Source organism: Loxodonta africana, chromosome 12 (assembly GCF_030014295.1).
Source record: "Loxodonta africana isolate mLoxAfr1 chromosome 12, mLoxAfr1.hap2, whole genome shotgun sequence".
Classification (NCBI taxonomy): Eukaryota; Metazoa; Chordata; class Mammalia; order Proboscidea; family Elephantidae; genus Loxodonta; species Loxodonta africana.
The window spans coordinates 65,590,477-65,607,893 of NC_087353.1; the positions used below are offsets into that span (position 1 = coordinate 65,590,477).

At 46.0% G+C, this 17,417-nt stretch overlaps 1 protein-coding gene across 9 annotated transcripts in view; it reads right to left on the bottom strand.

Annotated features, from left to right (window-relative positions):
• LOC104846619 (uncharacterized) overlaps nt 1-17,417 on the bottom strand; it is a 157,555-nt gene that overhangs the window by 68,634 nt on the left and 71,504 nt on the right. For 6 of the 9 annotated variants that reach the window (XM_064295590.1, XM_064295589.1, XM_064295586.1 and 3 more), the window contains 8 exons: nt 15,895-16,057; nt 15,700-15,786; nt 10,524-10,586; nt 9,246-9,383; nt 9,033-9,152; nt 7,415-7,507; nt 4,415-4,632; nt 441-634 (listed from right to left, as the gene is read on the bottom strand). In XM_064295590.1, coding sequence (XP_064151660.1) covers nt 441-634; nt 4,415-4,632; nt 7,415-7,507; nt 9,033-9,152; nt 9,246-9,383; nt 10,524-10,586; nt 15,700-15,786; nt 15,895-16,057 — 1,076 coding nt within the window. The remainder of the gene's footprint in view (nt 1-440; nt 635-4,414; nt 4,633-7,414; nt 7,508-9,032; nt 9,153-9,245; nt 9,384-10,523; nt 10,587-15,699; nt 15,787-15,894; nt 16,058-17,417) is intronic. The other 3 variants (XM_064295591.1, XM_064295585.1, XM_064295588.1) reach the window with 2 other exon arrangements.

Consider the following 17,417-nt stretch of genomic DNA (forward strand, 5'->3'; position numbering starts at 1 on the left):
CAAATACTGCAAAATATTAGTGATTTTATAATTTAGATGGTGGGTATAGGGTTGTTGACTATGTAATTTTTTTAACTTTGCAGTATGTTTGAAATTTTTTGTGGCAAGATAGATGGGGGAAAGGACACAGGAGCCAACCTGGAGGGACTTCCAATGGCCAAGTGTGGGAAAGCTGAGCATCAAAGTAAGTACTGATACCCAGAAAAAAAAACCCATTATAACAGATTAAATTACACTGACTTAAATAGGAACTCATGTGTCCATATTGATATAAAGGAAAAGTGGATATTAATTTCTCATGAAGGGGTATCACCAGTGTGTGAGATCCTGGGATAGGGTACCAATGGACTTGAACTTGGTCTTTAACCCTGTGGTTAAATATAAAGTGCTTGCCCAAGACCTCCACTGCCCCTGTCCCCATGTATCCCCTAGGCCCTCACCCTCTCTGAGCATCTCCTTCTGCTTCAGCATGCCCACGAGGGTCAGGAGGCGGGGCACCGCTGCCCAGTCAGCCACTGTGTGTTGGGCTTGGCTCTGCAGGGTCAGGACCCAGCCTCCCCTCCACTCCTCAGCTACCTTCAAGAGAAGCTGTGCTTTGTTCCGATCCAGCAGTGCCTTGGAAAACAACCAAATCCTAGAATGGAAAGATATAAGGGGATGATAAAGGGAGGCATCCATCCCTCTAGATACCTAACATTTCTCCCCTTCAAGTAAGTAGGCCAGGCCAGAAAATGTGGTTCCTAGACCCCACCATCCAGGCCCATCACAGGGTTGATTTTAGTGGACCCTCAGTCCATGGGAGGCAGTTTAGTAAGGAAGTTAAGATGATGGACTTTACGGTTAGCCAAGCTGAGTTCATATCCCAAAAGTGCTACTGTGTAGACTTGGACGAGGACATATCTTCTCTGGGCTTCAGTTTCTTCCTTTTTAAAGTGGGGAATAAAACACTGATATTGAGCTGATATTAATAATGATACTGATGCTGATAGGTACTAACACTTTACCAGGTGTGATTGTGTTTCCAAAGATGGCCAGAACAATAGCTCCCAACCCACACACTCTTTTGCAAGGTGACTGCCACTCTCCCATTAAGAAAGGGGGTCTATTTCTCCTCCCTCTGAATATGGGCTAACCTCTTGGCCTGTTTTTTTTTTTTTTTAATCAACAGAATGTGGTAGGCTGTGTAACTTCCAAGGCTGGGTATTACATGTGTGAAAGCAGCTTTCACCTTCACACTGAATGCTCCCTCTTGGAACTCAGCCACCACGTAAGACGTCTGACTAACCTGAGACCACCCTGCTGTGAGGAGGCCCAAGCTAGCCACTTGGAGCAAGAGAGAGACCATATGGAGGGACACTGAGGTGCTAGATATGTGAGAGAAGTCTGCTGGCGCCTTCCAGCCCACCCCAGTCCCTAGACCATGCATGTGTCTGGCTGAGAGCTGACTCTGCTGAAGGCTGAAGTTGACCAGGAGACCCAGAGAATGACCTCAGCTGACGCTATACAGAGCAGAACCACCCAGCTGAGCCCTGTCCACATATGACTGACAGAATCATGAGCAAAAAAAATGGTTGTTATTTTAATCCACTGTGCTTTGGAGGGCTTTGTGACACAGCAACAGCTAACTAAAACATGTGCACTTTACACGTACTATCTGACTGCTCACAAAAGTCCCACGAGAGTGAGACATTATGATCCCCATTACACAGATGGGAGCCCCGGTGGCGCAGTAGTTAAGAGATTGGCTGCTAACCAAAAGGTCGGCAGTTCGAATCCATCAGCCTCTCCTTGGAAACTCTATGGGGCAGTTCTGCTCTATCCTATATGGTTGCTATGAGTCAGAATCAACTCAACAGCAATGGGTTTAGTTACAAGTATTACACACATGAGGAAACTGAGGTACAGAGAGGGTAAGTAATTTATTCAAAGCTCTTATAACCAGTTAGTGGTACCTACTGCATGGGGTTGTTTATAGAATTAAATGAAATTGTGACTATAAAGTGCTTGCTCCTGATTATAATCAATGATCAATTCATGTTATTATGGTGAGGGACAGAGATAGCCCCAGGAAGCCTGTTGTTAAACCTCCAGGAGAAATGGGACAGGGACATGGTTCCTAATATTACACAGTGTGTTTTTTATACAACACCATACGAAATACTTCTATTGAGTATCAACACTGGAAAGAAACGAGCCATGCTTTCCTTGGTGCACATGCACACAGGTGTGTGTGCGTGTGCGCATCCCTTATGGCCACTACAAATACTGCCCTGGGATGGTTTCTCTCTTTGCAATGGCTGCTAGGAAACTCAGAGTCAAATATTCTGCTCAGCTTCAAAAATGTAGAGGACCTCATGGCAGACACTGCATTTACTGATATCATTTTCCCATTTTTTTTTTTTCCTTTCACCCTAATTTTCTCATGTATTATTTTAAATCTAGAACAAGAGTTGACAAACTACAGCCTATAGGTCAAATCTTGCCAACCGTCTGTTTTTGGAAATGAAGATTTATTAGAACATGGCCATGCCATGTTCTAATATCATCCATAGCTGCTTTTGTGTTGAACAGCAGTTGAGTAGATGAGACAGAGGCTGCATGGCCCACAAAGCTGAAAATATTTACCATATGTCTGTCCCTTTACTAAAAGTTTGCCAACTCCTGATCTAGAACAATATACATTTTTATAATCTGCCTCAAATACTTTTTAGATTGGGGAAAAGGACAGGCAGTTGGACATGAACAGACAGCTATAGATGATAAATCTAAGACCATGTCCAAAGCCTCGGGTCTTCTTGAATTCACGCCAAAGCTAGGGACAAAACTGAGACTGCAGAGGCAAGAGAGAACATTTGATGGGGATGTAATTTGTGCCAGCAGGGCACAGTACTCAAATTAGCAGCGGTAAGCAGTGGTGGGTAGTGAACATGTATGCTGGCCAGGCGCTGCCTCAGAGCTCAGTCCAGCACTCAGCCAACACTTAGGACAACCCTAGGAAGCCAGTCCAGAGACACAGAAGGGCAGAGGGGCTTAGCCAAGGTCACAGAGCAGCAAGCGGCAGAGCCAGGATTTAAACGCTGGTGGTCTGGCGCCAGCTCTCTTCCTCTTGACCATCATGTTATTGTTGTTGTTGGGTGCCAGCCAGTCGATTCTGACTCATAGCAATCCCATGGGACAGAGCAGGGCTGTTCCATAAGGTTTTCTAGGCTATAATTTTTTTTTTTTTTTATAATTTTTGTTGTTGAGAATATACACAACAAAATATATACCAGTTCATCAGTTTCTACATGTACAATTCAATGACATTGATCACATTCTTCAAGTTGTGCAACCATTCTCACCCCTTTTCTGAGTTGTCCCTCCTCTATTAACATAAACTCACTGGCCCCTAAGCTTCCTATCTGTCCTTTCAAGTTGCTGTTGTCAGTCTGATCCCACATACAGGCAGTCCCCGGATTACAAACAAGATCCGTTCCTAAGTCTGTCTTCAAGTCGAAATTGTAGGCAAGTCAGAACAGGTACATACTTTTTTTATTTAGCGTCAGTTAGTGAAATGTTTGTCTTAGTACATATTTTACCTTTCTACATACACAAAACACTTAAGAAAAACTTCCAAACCACACAATGTTTTCGTGAGCATCGCAAAGTAAAAGTAACGTGTGCATTCGTTATTATGAACCATTGCATTTAACTCAAATTTTTAATACAATAGGCTTTATGGAGGTCCATCCTTAAGTACTAGCTGTCCATAAGTCAGATGGTCTTAACCGGGGGACTGCCTGTAGATGGTTCTTAAAAGTAGGCTGTAACCTTTACGGGAGCAGGTTAGGTTTTTCTCCCACAAAGCAGCTGGGTGGTAAACTGTTAACTTTTCCTTTTAGTTAGCACCCGAACACTTAACCATTTGTACCACCAGGACTCCTTTTGACCACCATACCATACTATATATATCCATATATTATATATATGTGAAAACAGAGCCCCGGCGGCAAAATAGCTAAACATTTCGCCATTAACCAAAAGGTCAGCAGTTCAAATCCACCAGCTGCTCCTTGGAAACGCTATGGTGCAGTTCTACTCCGTCCTACAGAATTACAATGAGTCGGAACTGGCTTGATGACAACAGGTTTGGTTGTTTTTTTTAGTGATTTTTGTTTTATTTGTAATACCTTATTATAATCCACCAAGTCATCTATAATGAATGTTCTCATAATCAAAAAATGAATAAATGACAAAAGCAGAGAAGTGAATGCCTCTCTCTCCCGTTCTCTCAATGCCTTAGACCCAAGAATGGCTCTAACTGGGGTAATTTAGACATGAGTGAAAAAAGAGTGATTCTGCCATTTCCAGGACACCAGCCCTTTAGCCTCAGAGGCCCCATCTCCCCCTTTGCAGGCCCCCTGGGGACCATTACCTTGTTGGGGCCATCTGGCCCGAAAGCTGCAGCTCAACAGCCCTGGGAGCCCGGAGGATAGCCTGGTGGAGGAGGATGCTCCCAGCCCAGCCCAGCCTGCCTCTCTGCATGTCCAGGCTGGTGACGGCCTCCAGCAGCAGCAGCTTCCGGCCGGCTATGTGCACGGACAGGGAGCTGTTGAGGCTAAGCTCTTTAGAGCGCCAGGCAGCCACCTGCACCTGCAGCAGGGTAGGACAGGGGTCAGTGGTGGAGGGAGTGACAGGAAGGGCCTATGGGAGGTTGGGGGTGCAGCAGGGAGGGCATTATTCAGAAACACCTCCTCTCCCCTCAGAGATCTTGGGCCCCCTCCTCCAGGAAGCCTTCCTGAGCCACTCCAGGTCCAAGCACTCCCACACAGCACGTGGACAGCAAAGGCACCATGCGAAGGTATGACAAAGACTCAGGAGGCGACTCTGGGTAGACTCGAACCTCAAAATTTCTGTTAGCAGCTGAACCTGTTAACCACTTGCCCCACTCCCAGCCCTGGTCTCTATGCATTTGCCTATTCTCTTCATCTAAGTGGGACCATACAATAGTTGTCCTTTTTTTTTTTTAAAGAAGAAAATAAATATTGCTTTTATTTATTTAGGTTTTTCATTTGCCTTTTTATTTTATGATTTTGGACATACAATATATTTTTAATTTTCTTATTTTTTACTGTACTTTAGATGAAGGTTTACAGAACAAACTAGTTTCTCATCAAGCAGTACACACATTGTTCTAGGACACTGGTTAACAACTCCACGACATGTCATCACTCTCCCCGGGTTCCCTATTACCAGCTTTCCTGTCCCCTCCTGCCTTCCAGTTCCTGCCCCAAGGCTGGTGTACCCCTTTTGTTACATGAGCCTGTTCAATCTTTGGCTGAAGGATGAACCTCAGGAGTGACCTCATTACTGAGCTGAAGGGGTGTCCGGGGACCAGACTCTCAGGGTTTCTCCAGTCTCTGTCAGGTTAGCAAATCTGGTCTTTCTTTTTGAGTTAGAATTTTTGTTCTACATTTTTCTCCAGTTCTGTCCAGGACCCTCTATTGTGATCCCTGTCAGAGCAGTCAGTGGCAGTTGCCGGGTGCCATCTAGTTGTAGTGGACTCAGTCTGGTGGAGGCCCGGTAGATGTGGTCAATAGTTTTCCTTTTGTGTCTGACTTATTTCACCAGGCATAATGTTTTCCAGGTTCACCTGTGTCATAGCATGTATGAGGACTTCATTTCTCTATATGGCTGAGTAGTATTCCATTTTATGGACAGACCACATTTTGTTTATCCATTCATCCACTGACGGACCCTTAGGTTGCTTCCACCTTTTGGCCATTGTCAATAGTGCCGTAATGAACACTGGGCAATGCTGTCGATGTTCAGACACATTCCAGTTCCACAGATTTCAAAACCTCTGTCCATGAAAAAAACACGCATCTGAGAATGATCAAGTCCCTGAAGCCAGAGCTGTTCTCAGTCTACCTTCGAGTTTCTGAAACCCGCCAACATAGTGTTGAGCACGCAGCAGGCATCGAGAAGCTGAATTAAAGGGTCCCCCCGCCTTCTGCCCCGTCTGCCCTCCAGGGCTGGCACTATCAGGGTTACCTGTTTACAACTCTGTCTCCCAGACTCCACTGCTTTGTTTCTGTATACCTAGCACACAGCCCTCGTCCAACGAAGAAACAAATGTGTTGGGGCTTTCCAAGGGCTGGCCCTGGGGAGCCTGTCTACCTGGAGGTCTTCCTCCTGTCCCTGAAAAAGGGGACTCATTTTCCTTGAAGAGTGAAACCCTCCAGGGTTGCTACCCCACCCTGGGCAAAAATACCCTTAGTCAAAAAAACTTCTTTGCAAACAGGTACTTGAACAGCCATGTTCACGCAGCACTACTCACAATAGACAAAAGGTGGAAACAGCCTAAATGTCCCTCCACAGGTGAATGGGTAAACAAAATGTGGCATATGTACATACAATGCAGCCCTAGCGCCACAGCGGTTAAGAGCTTGGCTGCTAAACAAAAGGTCTGCAGTTTGAATCCACCAGCCGCTCCCTTGGAAACCCTATGGGGCAGTTCTACTCTGTCCCATAGGGCCGCTGCGAGTCGGAATTGACTCAATGGCAATAAGGTTGGTTTTGGTTTGGTTATACATACAATGGAGTATTACTCAGCCATAGAGAGACATGAAGTCCTGATACCTGCTATGACATGGATGAACCTTGAAAACACTATAAACGAATGAAATAAGCCAATCACAAAAGGACAAATAATGTATGATCCCACTGATGAAATACCTAGAACAGCCCCACGTATAGAAATCAATGTTTAACAGTGATTATCAGGGGTGGGCAAGAGGGCGGGGAAAGGAAGACACAATGCTTGGGGGACATGGAGCTTCTGGGAAGGGTGATGGGGAAATATGGGAATGGTTAATGTTGATGATTGATGATGAACATAATTAATGTTACCGAATTGTACGGGTGAAGGTTGTTGAAACAGCAAATGTTTTGTTAACACAATTAAAAAAAAAAAAAAAAAGCAAACGAACAATGAGGATCTAATCAGATCTAACATGAAGCTGGGCATGAAAATAATATAAATTAGCAAGATGATTAGGGAGAAAAAAAGAACTTCTTTAAAGGATCGCACACAAAGATCCCCTGGGCCTCTCCCAAACCCAAACATTGGCCAGGATGTTGAGGGGCGAATTCTGGTTCTCTCCATTCTCAAGGATGAAATGTGATCCCTTCACCCCCAGGGAGCTGAAAAGCTCTTCTCGCCTGGACAATCACTTCCAAATGATGGGTCTGGAAACCTCCCTGCCATCTGTTCTTGATTCAGAGGGGCTGTTTGGCGAAGTACATCACGGGGTGGCCTCCCTCCCTTCTCCTTCCTCCCTTTCCTTCTGCCCCATCTCCCAGCAACCTGGCTTCTCAGAGGCAGCACTTGGCAGGCAATTCAAGGTTCTCCCCAAGGGACCACTGTGTATACCTGTAAGTTTGGAGGAAACATTGGCTCATGGGGATGTCTGAGCTGGAAGAAAAACACGAAGTGGGAGTCCGACCCATTCAGCTGGACCAAGACCTGTTGGGAGGGGGAGTCAGAGAAACGGAGGTCAGAGGGAACAGAGGCGTGAGACGGAGAGACCTGGAGGTAGCTGGCTGGTGGGGGAGGAGGGGAATAAGTCATCCCAGAGTTTGCCCAAAGCAGGCCCAACAGCAGATCCTAGAAACCTCCATCCTCCCTCAGCATTTCTCAATCCTAAGTTTTACTCAGGTTGCCTTACTTGGAAGGAAGCTTAGGAAGTGAGGCCTTAGCTATGGAGCTAGGAGGACAATTTTGGGACCCCAGACCCCGTACTTCACCTGCTATAGTGCCTGCTTATGCCTGGCACTGTGTTACTGGCTTTACGATTGTCCCCTCATTTAATCCTCTAAAGCTGCTCTTCCGGGCTTGTGTTAACTATGCACATTTCACAGCTAGCAAAACTGAGGCTCAGCAGGGTTAAGTAATTTTCTCATGGCCACACAGCTAGTCAGAGGTGGAGCTGGGATTTGAACTTGGATTTATATAATGCTAAAAGCCCACTCGACTGCAACCTCCTTGAAGATGGGGACAGAAACACGGTTACCTGGGCATCCTCAGTACTTAACAGAGCCTGGCACACAGCAGACACAATCCGTATATGGTAAATGAATGAATGAATGCACAAATATACCTACAGTGATTGCTATACATTCACCAAACCGCATTTCATTTTCCTCTTGGACACACAGCTAAGACTACATTTCCTAGCCTCCCTTGCAAGCTAGGTGGGGTCATGTGATATATTCTAGCCAATATCCTGGGCAGGAAGACATGTACTGCTATGGGCCTGGCCCATAAAACCTCCTGCATAATTCTTCACCCTTCCTCTCCCCTATCTGCCAGCTAGGGCAGAGACACAAGGTGGAAGGAGCCTGGATCTCTGACAGACTACGTGGAGCACAGCCACACTGTACTGTGACAGGACCAGGGAATAACCTTTCACGGTGAACACACTTTTGTTTATTACAACAGTCAGCTCATCCCAACTGTTCTGGATTCATCTGTGTCCCCCAAAAATATGTTTTGTAAATCCTAAATCCCTATATTTGTGCATATAATCCCATTTGGAAATAGGACCCTCTTTGTTATGTTAACAAGGCCATATCAGTGCAGGGTGTGTTTTAAAACAATCACCTTTAAGATGTCGAAAGAACAGATTAGGCACAGAGAAGGAAAACCGAGGGGAAGACACAGTCACATGAAGGTGTCCGAGGAATGGAAGCTGAAAAAAAGACAAGGACTTTCCCCAGAGCTGACAGAAAGAGAAAGCGTTTCCTTAGAGCTGGTGCCCTGAATTTAGACTTCTAGCTTCCTGACCTGTGAGAAAATAGATTTCTGTTCCTTAAAGCTACCACTTGTGGTATTTCTGTTACAGCAGCACTAGATAACCAAGACACACTGACTAATCACACACACACTGCCAAAATGAGGACTATGCTGTCAGCTTCCCAGGGCCATCTTGCCTGCACTCTGACATTAAAGCCCCTCCTTTCTCAGTAAGGGAGGAGAATGTAGTCCCGACCTGGGATGTGACGTTGTGGTTGACTGCAGCTCGTGCGTCCACACCGCAGGCAAAGGCTCCTTGGGGACTCCATCTGAAGATGACATCCCCGTCCAAGCTCAGGGCCTGGGGAAACTTCAGCTGTAAGAAACAGACAGCCTGCTTTAGTCCCGCAGACAGCTGACCTCAGCCTGGAGGGCAAAGACTAGCATGGCCTGACCTGGGAACCGGTACCTGGGACGTGTGGGCCATGTCCAGGGCCAGGCTGTGCCAGGTTTTCCCATGCCGAGATCTGTCACGGTGCAGACCCTTCAAGTGCAGCACAACCTTCTGGTTGACTTTCAAGGTGGCCTTGACCTCCCGGTTCGTAGCCTGGTGGTACGAGAATCAGAGCCACTGAGAGGCTGCTTCCCACCTCTAAGTACCTGCAGATGCCACCCTGGGAACCCAGTAGTTGGAAGAAAATGGACCCAAGATCCATGAGTTAAAGTGGAATCTAGGGCAAAAACTGCACACAAGAATAGTATAAGTGAAAAATGCTGAATTGGCAAATTACAATTAAAAAAGTTAAAAACTTGAAAAACTAGGGACAGGAGCATGGGGACCTATTACACAGGAATGGTCAACTCCAGTGCCCACAGACAGGGCAAGTGGAGTGACCCCCAGGGGACAAATGTGCCTGCATCTTGTCCAAAGGGGGTGCCCTAGTATTAGCCTGTTTTGTTCATCGCTGTATTCCTAATACTCAGCACGGCTTCTGGCACATAGTAGGTGCTTGGTGAATATTTGGAAGAATGCAGAATCACTAGCTATAGCCTGAAACCCAAGCTAAAAGCAGTGCTGGGTTGGAAGAATATTTAGTTCATGGCGTGGGTGGCAAAATGATGGACTTCCAAAGATGTCCCCACCATCTATCAGTTGTCTTACTATGGAGGCTTGGTGTTGCTATGATGCTGGGAGCTATGCCTGCGGTAGTTCACATACTAACAGGGTCACCAATGGTGGAGATGTCCCAGTGAGGCTGACAGGCTAAGATAGGCTGGGAAGAAAGGCCTGGTGATCTACTTTCAAAAATTAGCCAATGAAAACCTTACGGATCACAAGAATACTGTCCAACTCACTTGCTGTGTAGACATCATCAGGAGGGACCAATGCCAGGAGGATATCGCGCTTCGTGAAGGAGAGGGCCAGTGAGGGTGAGGGAGACCCTTGGTGAGATGGACTGGACAAGAGCCACAACAATGGACTCACATTCATTCCATTGTACATAAGGTTACTGTGAGTTGGCGTCAACGCGATGGTAGCTAACAACAACAACAAAGGTGTCTACATCCTAATTCCTGGAACCTGTGAGCATATCACCTCACATGGCAAAGGGACTTTGCAGATATGATTGAGTTAAGGATGGGGAGATGATCCGGGATTAGCAAAGCTGGCCCAATGCAATGATAAGAGTTCCTGTGAGAAAGGCAGGAGGGTCAGAGCCAGAGAGAGGCTAGATGTGCTACTTACTCTGTTGGCTTTGAAGATAGAAGAAGGGACCATGAGCCAAGGAAGGTAGGTGGCTTCTAGAAGCTGGAAAAAGGGAAGGGACAGAATTCTTTCCGGGAGCCTCCAAAAACAAACAAAAAACAGTGCTGCCAACACCTTGATTTTAGCCCAGTGAAACAGACCCATTTCAAATTTCTGACCTCTAGAATTGTTAAGATAAAATCGGTATTGTTTCAGGCCACTAAATTTGCAGTAATTTGTTAAAGCAGCAGTAGGAAACTAACACACAGTTACTCAATCATTTATTCACTCAACAATTACCTGTTGTTGTTAAAGGCTGTTGAGCCAGCCCCGACTCATGGCGACCCCATGCACAATGGAATGAAACACTGCCTAGTCCTGCATCATCCCTATGATCAGACTCAGATCAGGCTATTGTGGTTCATAGGGTTTTTGTTGACTGATTTTTGGAAGTTGGTAGCCAGGCCTTTCTTCCTAGTCTATCTTAGTCTGGAAACTCTGCTGAAACCTGTTCAGCATCACAGCAACACACAAGCCTCCTCCGACAGACAGTGGTGGCTGTGGGTGAGGTACGTTGGTGAGGAATTGAATCCAGGTTTCCCGCATGGGAGACAAAAAATTTTTACCACTGAACTACCACTGCCCCCAGCAACAATTTAGCTTCTGCTAAATGCCAACCACAGACTACACCTCAACATAAAGAAAACAAAAATCCCCACAACTGGACCAATAAGCAACATCATGATAAATGGGGAAAAGACTGAAGTTGTCAAGGATTTCATTTTACTTGGATCCACAATCAACACCCACAATCAAGCAGCAGTCAGGAAATCAAAAGACCCATTGCCTTGGGCAAATCTGCTGCAAAAGACCTCTTTAAAGTGTTAAAAAACAAAGATGTCACCTTGAAGACTAAGGTGTGCCTGACCCAAGCCATTGTGTTTTCAATCGCCTCCTATGCATGTGAAAATTGGACGATGAATAAAGAAGAGGGAAGAAGAATTGACACCTCTGAATTGTGGTGCCGGAGAAGAATATTGAATATACCATGGAAGGAACGAATCTGTCTTGGAAGAAGTACAGCTAGAATGCTCCTTAGACGCAAAGACGGCGAGACTAAGTCTCACATACTTTGGTCATGCTATCAGGAGGGATCAGTTCCTAGAGAAGGACGTCATGCTTGGTGAAGTAGAGGGTCCTCGAAGAAGAGGAAGATCCTCAAAAAGATTGATTGATTGACACAGTGGCTACAACAATGGGCTTAAGCACAACAATGATTGTGAGGATGGCGGAGGACCAGACAGTGCTTCATTCTGTTGTACGTAGGGTTGCTATGAGTCGGAGCCGACTCAACAACACTTAACAACAACAAATACCAAGCACACAGTAGCATGCTGCCGCCCTCTGCCATCTATGTAGACTGAGAAGTTTAAAAGACTCTGGCACAGAATTTATCACTGGTGTGTGTACACCTTTAAAAGAATAATGGATTTTTTAGAACCAAGATGGAGGGAGGAAAAAAAGAAGATCCAGAAGAGGAAAACAATGTGTGTCGTTAAACAAAGACATGCTTAAAAAAAAAAAAAAACTAAATTAAATTGAAGGAACCATCTATTGGGTTTTAGCCTGTTGTTGTCAGGTAGGGTTTTAGGCCCAATATGGTCAGATTTTCTGATTAAGAAGCAGAAGTCTGTGTTTTACCCCAAATCTGATTTTTTTTAATGTTTCAATTAATTCAAAATATTTTTTAAATGCTGAGAAGGCCAAGCCAAACACATCTGCAAGCTGGATTTGGCCCACGGCGCCATTCTGCAATCTCCGGTTAAAAAAAAGAAAACACCATTGGGAAGGACTCCTGCAGGTGTTCTGAGCTGTCATCCTGCCCGATGTTTCCCCTCCGAAGCTCCCGGGACTTCACCTCCCTAACCTCCAGGGAGTCATTCCCAGCCTCATTTAACTGACAGGGAAGTGAGGCCCCGGAAGGGCAGGTCTGGCTGCTCAACAGCTGGCCTAGCCTCACATTCCATCCAACAGACCTCTGTATATGGGGTGGGGGAGGGGAGGGTGTGTGTGTGGAGAATATACCACTCTCTTCCTTGCCCAGGGCCTGGCATATAGTGGGTCTTCAACAAATAGTTACTGGAGAATGGGGCCATCTCCCAGAGCTTCAACTTCTCCTAAAAGGGTCAGGAACGAGACCTTGAGAAGGGCCTATTAATCATGTCTTAAGTACTTAAAAAACAAAAAAATCAAACCTGTTGCCATCTAGTCAATTCTGACTCATAGAGACCCTACAGGACAGAGTAGAATTGCCCCATAGAGTTTCCAAGGAATGCCTGGTGGATTCGAACTGCCAACCTCTTGGTTAGTAGCCACAGCACTTAACCACTACGCCACCAGGGTTTCCCTTAAGTACTTAAAAGAGATTATTTTACAGGTAGTCCCTGACTTACAACAGGGTTCTGTTTTGATGACTACTCTGTCGGTAATCTTTTTTTTTTTTTCCCTAGTTTTCATTATTACTGCCTTTTATTTTCAGTATCTTTAAGAATCTGATCTTTATTTGTCTTTGAGGGTTGGAAACATTACACCTGAGAACGATAACATCAGCAAATCACAAAGCTGCAACACTGTACGTAGTACACATTACTAACGATAAGATGTATTAAAAAAAACCACAGATGGTTGTAAGTGTGGTTTGTTGTAACTCGAATACGTCATAAGTCATTTCATTTCAAGTCTCACAGCCACTGCATAAACTAAAAAACCAAACCAGTTGCTGTTGAGTAGATCCCCACTCCTGGCACCCCTCTGTGTTACACAGTAGGGTTTTAGTTACTGCAATCTTTACGGAAGTAGATCACCAAGCCTTTCTTCCACAGCTCCACTGGGTGGTTCAAACTCCCAATCTTTAGTAGGAGAAAAAACCATTTTCGCCACCCAGGGACTTTTCACTGCATAAGGGATGGGTATTGCTGTCCCCATTTCACAGATGAGTAAACTGATGTCCAGACACTTGAAATAATTTGCAAAAGACACATAGCCAAACATAGGTTTCTAGCAAGACAAAAACTAGGACCCTCTACGTCACAGGTCAGCAAACCTCAGTCCACAGGGCCAAATTTAGCCTCTTTTTTAAATAAAGTTTTATTGGAACATGGTCATACCCATACATTTATGTATTATCTATGGCACTTTTGTGCTACAAGGGCAGAGTCGAGCAGTAGTCACAGAGACTAAGACAGGGAGTAAAGACCCTGAGATTGGAGGGTGCCTGTTTGAGGAACAGCAAAGAGACTGGTGTGGTTAGAGGAGAACTGCAAGTCAAAGAGAAATAGACTATACTATCAGGGAGGTAATAGGGGGTTCGGTGTGGAACACAGGTGCTTATTAAGACAAGTAACAGAGGAGCCTCTAAATCTGCAAACAAAGTAACAAGAAATGGGCCAGGGTGCAGAAACAAAGCCATACCCCAGAACAAGGGGGCAGGGTACCTAAAAATAGCCTGCAAACTTCTTTAAAATGGCCTTTCAGAAGCAGCTGGAGAAAACCAGCCCCAGGGACACGTGCAGAACATCCATCTGTGACCGCTGTGTGACATTCAACTAGGGGCAACAAGGGGCTACAGTCCCAGCCAGGGAGTCAAACCCAGGGAGCCAGAGACTGTACAGGCACGACATCCCATAATAAGTCCTGCTACTAATCCCAGAGGCCTCTGGAACAGAAGCCATCTTGGAAAGCTGCTGTGCACGCACCTTAGTTAACATATCCCCGCCATGAGACTATATATCCCGCAAAGCCTAAAATATTAAAAAAAAAAAAAAAAAAAAACAAGGAAAAAAATATTTACTACCAGGTAAATTACAGATAGTTTGCCGACCCGTACTCTGGGTCACAGTATATAAAGGATTTTATATAGCACTGAGGCAACAATTATTCATTAAGCTCTTATTATGCATCAGTTCCTGGGACTACAATAATAAAGTACCATATTTTGAGAAAATAACGCACAGCTTCTACATTTGTTTGCCAACCCTACTCCCTCCCCAGGTATTTTCATAAGCAGAGCTATGCCAATTTTTTTACATGTTGCTGGAAAAAAAAAAAATTAGCACACTGCACTTACAAAAATACCTGCGCGGGTGTAGGTGGCAAACAAACATAGAAGGTGCACTTTATTTGTGTAAAAATACAATAGACAGGAATCTTATGGACTTGCAGAGGAGACAGTGATGAATCAAAGAATCACACAAAAACACAACTGGTATTTGTGATAGGTGTTGGAAGCAAAGGTATAGGGTACTCTGCGGGGGTGCATGGGGAGGCTACGTGAGGAAGAGAAGGCTTCCCAGAAGAGATAATGCTTGAGCTGAACCCTAAACAATGAACAGAAGTGAAGCAGGCAGGCATGAGGAGAAGTTCCAAGCACAGAAGTACAAAGGTCCTGTGGCAGGAGAGAGCCAGAATGGAAATGAACCACAGCTGGGTAAAACGAATGCCTGAGAGGGGAGCTAGAAGAGTTAGCAAGACCAGAGGGTCAGGGTGTGAGTCTTTATCCCAAGAGAAGTTGTGAGGGTTTTAAGAAAGGGAGTGGCATGAGAATATCAGCATTTTGCAGCAATCCCTCTGGATTGTAGTTGGGGTGGTGGGCGGGGGGTGGGAAGAGTGGAACAGAATGTCTTGGTCACCCAGTTGAGTAATGGTGGCCACTTGAATTGGGAGTGGCTGGGGTAAAGAGGGAAACCCGGTGGTGTAGTGGTTAAGAGCTACCGCTGCTAAGCAAAAGGCTGGCAGTTCTAATCCACCAGACGCTCCTTGGAAACTCTATGGGGCAGTTCTACTCTGTCCTATAGGGTCGCTATGAGTCGGAATCGACTCAACAGCAGTGGGTTTGGTTTGGGTTGGGGGGGTAAAAGGGAAGGAGCCCGGTGGCACAGTGGTTAAACGCTCCGCTGCTAACTGAGAGGTCTGTGGTTCAAACCCATCAGCCACTCCACAGGAAAAAGATGTGGCAGTCTGCTTCCATAAAGACTACAGCCTTGGAAACCCTATGGGAAGTTCTACCGTGTCCTACAGGATCACTACGCGACGGAATTGACTTGACGGCAGTGGGTTTGGTTTTGGGATTTTTTGGGGTGGAGGGCGTAAAAAGGTCTCTGGGATCTCTCTCACTTACAGTGTGCTGATTCCAAGTAACCAGACATCCCTCCAAGTTGCTGGGGACAGCCTTGCTGCTGTACGGGTGGGTCAGGCCTGCACAGACCTGGGAGAGACAACCACATATATACACATGTAAGAGGGGCAGGAGGTGGGGTGGGGAACTCCCTCCTGTCCCCAGTCTCCCTCCCCCTGCACCCCGGAGCGCACTCACATAGGGGTGCCCGGCCTGGTAGCCCAGGACGATGGTCTGCAGAGTCTCATCTCGGCCATTCAGGACCACGCGGGTCTCCAGGGAGAAATGCTGGAGTTGCTTCTCAGCTGTGAAAGTCTCCTGCAGAAAGAGGCTCTGTGGGATGGGCAGGTCCAGGGGGTGCCTGGTGTGGAGAGGGAAACAGATTGTAGCCATCAAAGCTGCTGGCAGGGCAGGGGGCAAGCGTGTCCCCAGCCTCAGACTGGGTCTTCCATGGTCTTGCAGAGTTAAGACTGTCTCACAGAGAGAACATGTCAGCCTTGTGCTTGGTAATCTGCCAACTAAGAGTCACCATCGCACTAGCTGCCTGGACAACCCTAGGTGGGAGACAGTATTATAGATTGAATCGTGTCTCCCCAAAATATGTGTTGGAGTTCTGACCCCTATAACTGCAGATGTGATCCTATTCGGAAATAGCATACTTTGTTATGTTAATGAGGCCAGATCAGTTGTGGGGTGTGTCCTATACCTGAGCCACCTAGAACAGAGACAAGCAAGCACAAACGGCTGGATGATGCATGCCACCTGAAGATCGCCAAGGAAAGCTGTGGTTACAGAAGCTGAAAGAGACAAGGACCTTCCCCCAGAGCTGACAGAGGGGGCCTTCCCTAGAGCCAGTGCCCTGAAGTCAAACTTCCCCCTTTATGAACTGTGATAAAAATAAATTTCTGTTCTTTAAAGCCACTCACTTGTGGTATTTCTCTTATAGAACCATTAGGAAACAAAGACAGCATGGCTAGGGACCCTCACCACTGGGCAGCAGAGGCTCAAGGGACATACAGCACATGGGGTCTGCATTACGCAGACCAGAGCTGGAATCCAGGCTCGGCCTCTCACTAGCTGTGTGACTTTGGGCAAGGGACTCAACTCCTCTATACCTCAGTCTTCCCATCTGTAAAATGGAGGTAATAATAATAATAGTAAATAACAGTAAAATGGGAGTAATAATAATACCACCCACCTGGGGATTATTAGAGATAATGCATGCAGAGAATTCAAGCTCCCCAGGGGCAGGGATTTCTGCCTTTTTTTTCCTCTGCTATTTCCAGGTGCCTTTTTAAAGTAGCACTTGGCACATAGCAGGTACTCTGTAAACATAAATGGACTAAACAAATGAATGAGGCCTCTGGAGATGAGAGCTGCTGCTTTTTTGACATTACTGCTGTCATTTTATTAATGGTAGGTGGCTCGTCTAAGGTTGCACAGCTAGTCCACGCAATGCCTGGAGTTCAGGTTAGGTCTGCTAATTCCATCCCTATGCTGTTTCCTGCACACAAGGGACAGCCTTTTTAACCAACTGTGCCTGTGAGGGAAGAGACCCCCCACCCACCCCAGCAGGTTTCAGGCTGGGGCAATTTGGGCATATTAATGAAGAAGGCTGAGATATGGGGGCTTTGAAGTGAGGTGGCTTTTCTCTGAGCTATGGGCTGACTGGGGCTGGTCCCTAGCAGACCAATATAGGCCTCTCCAGGCAGCATTGCACA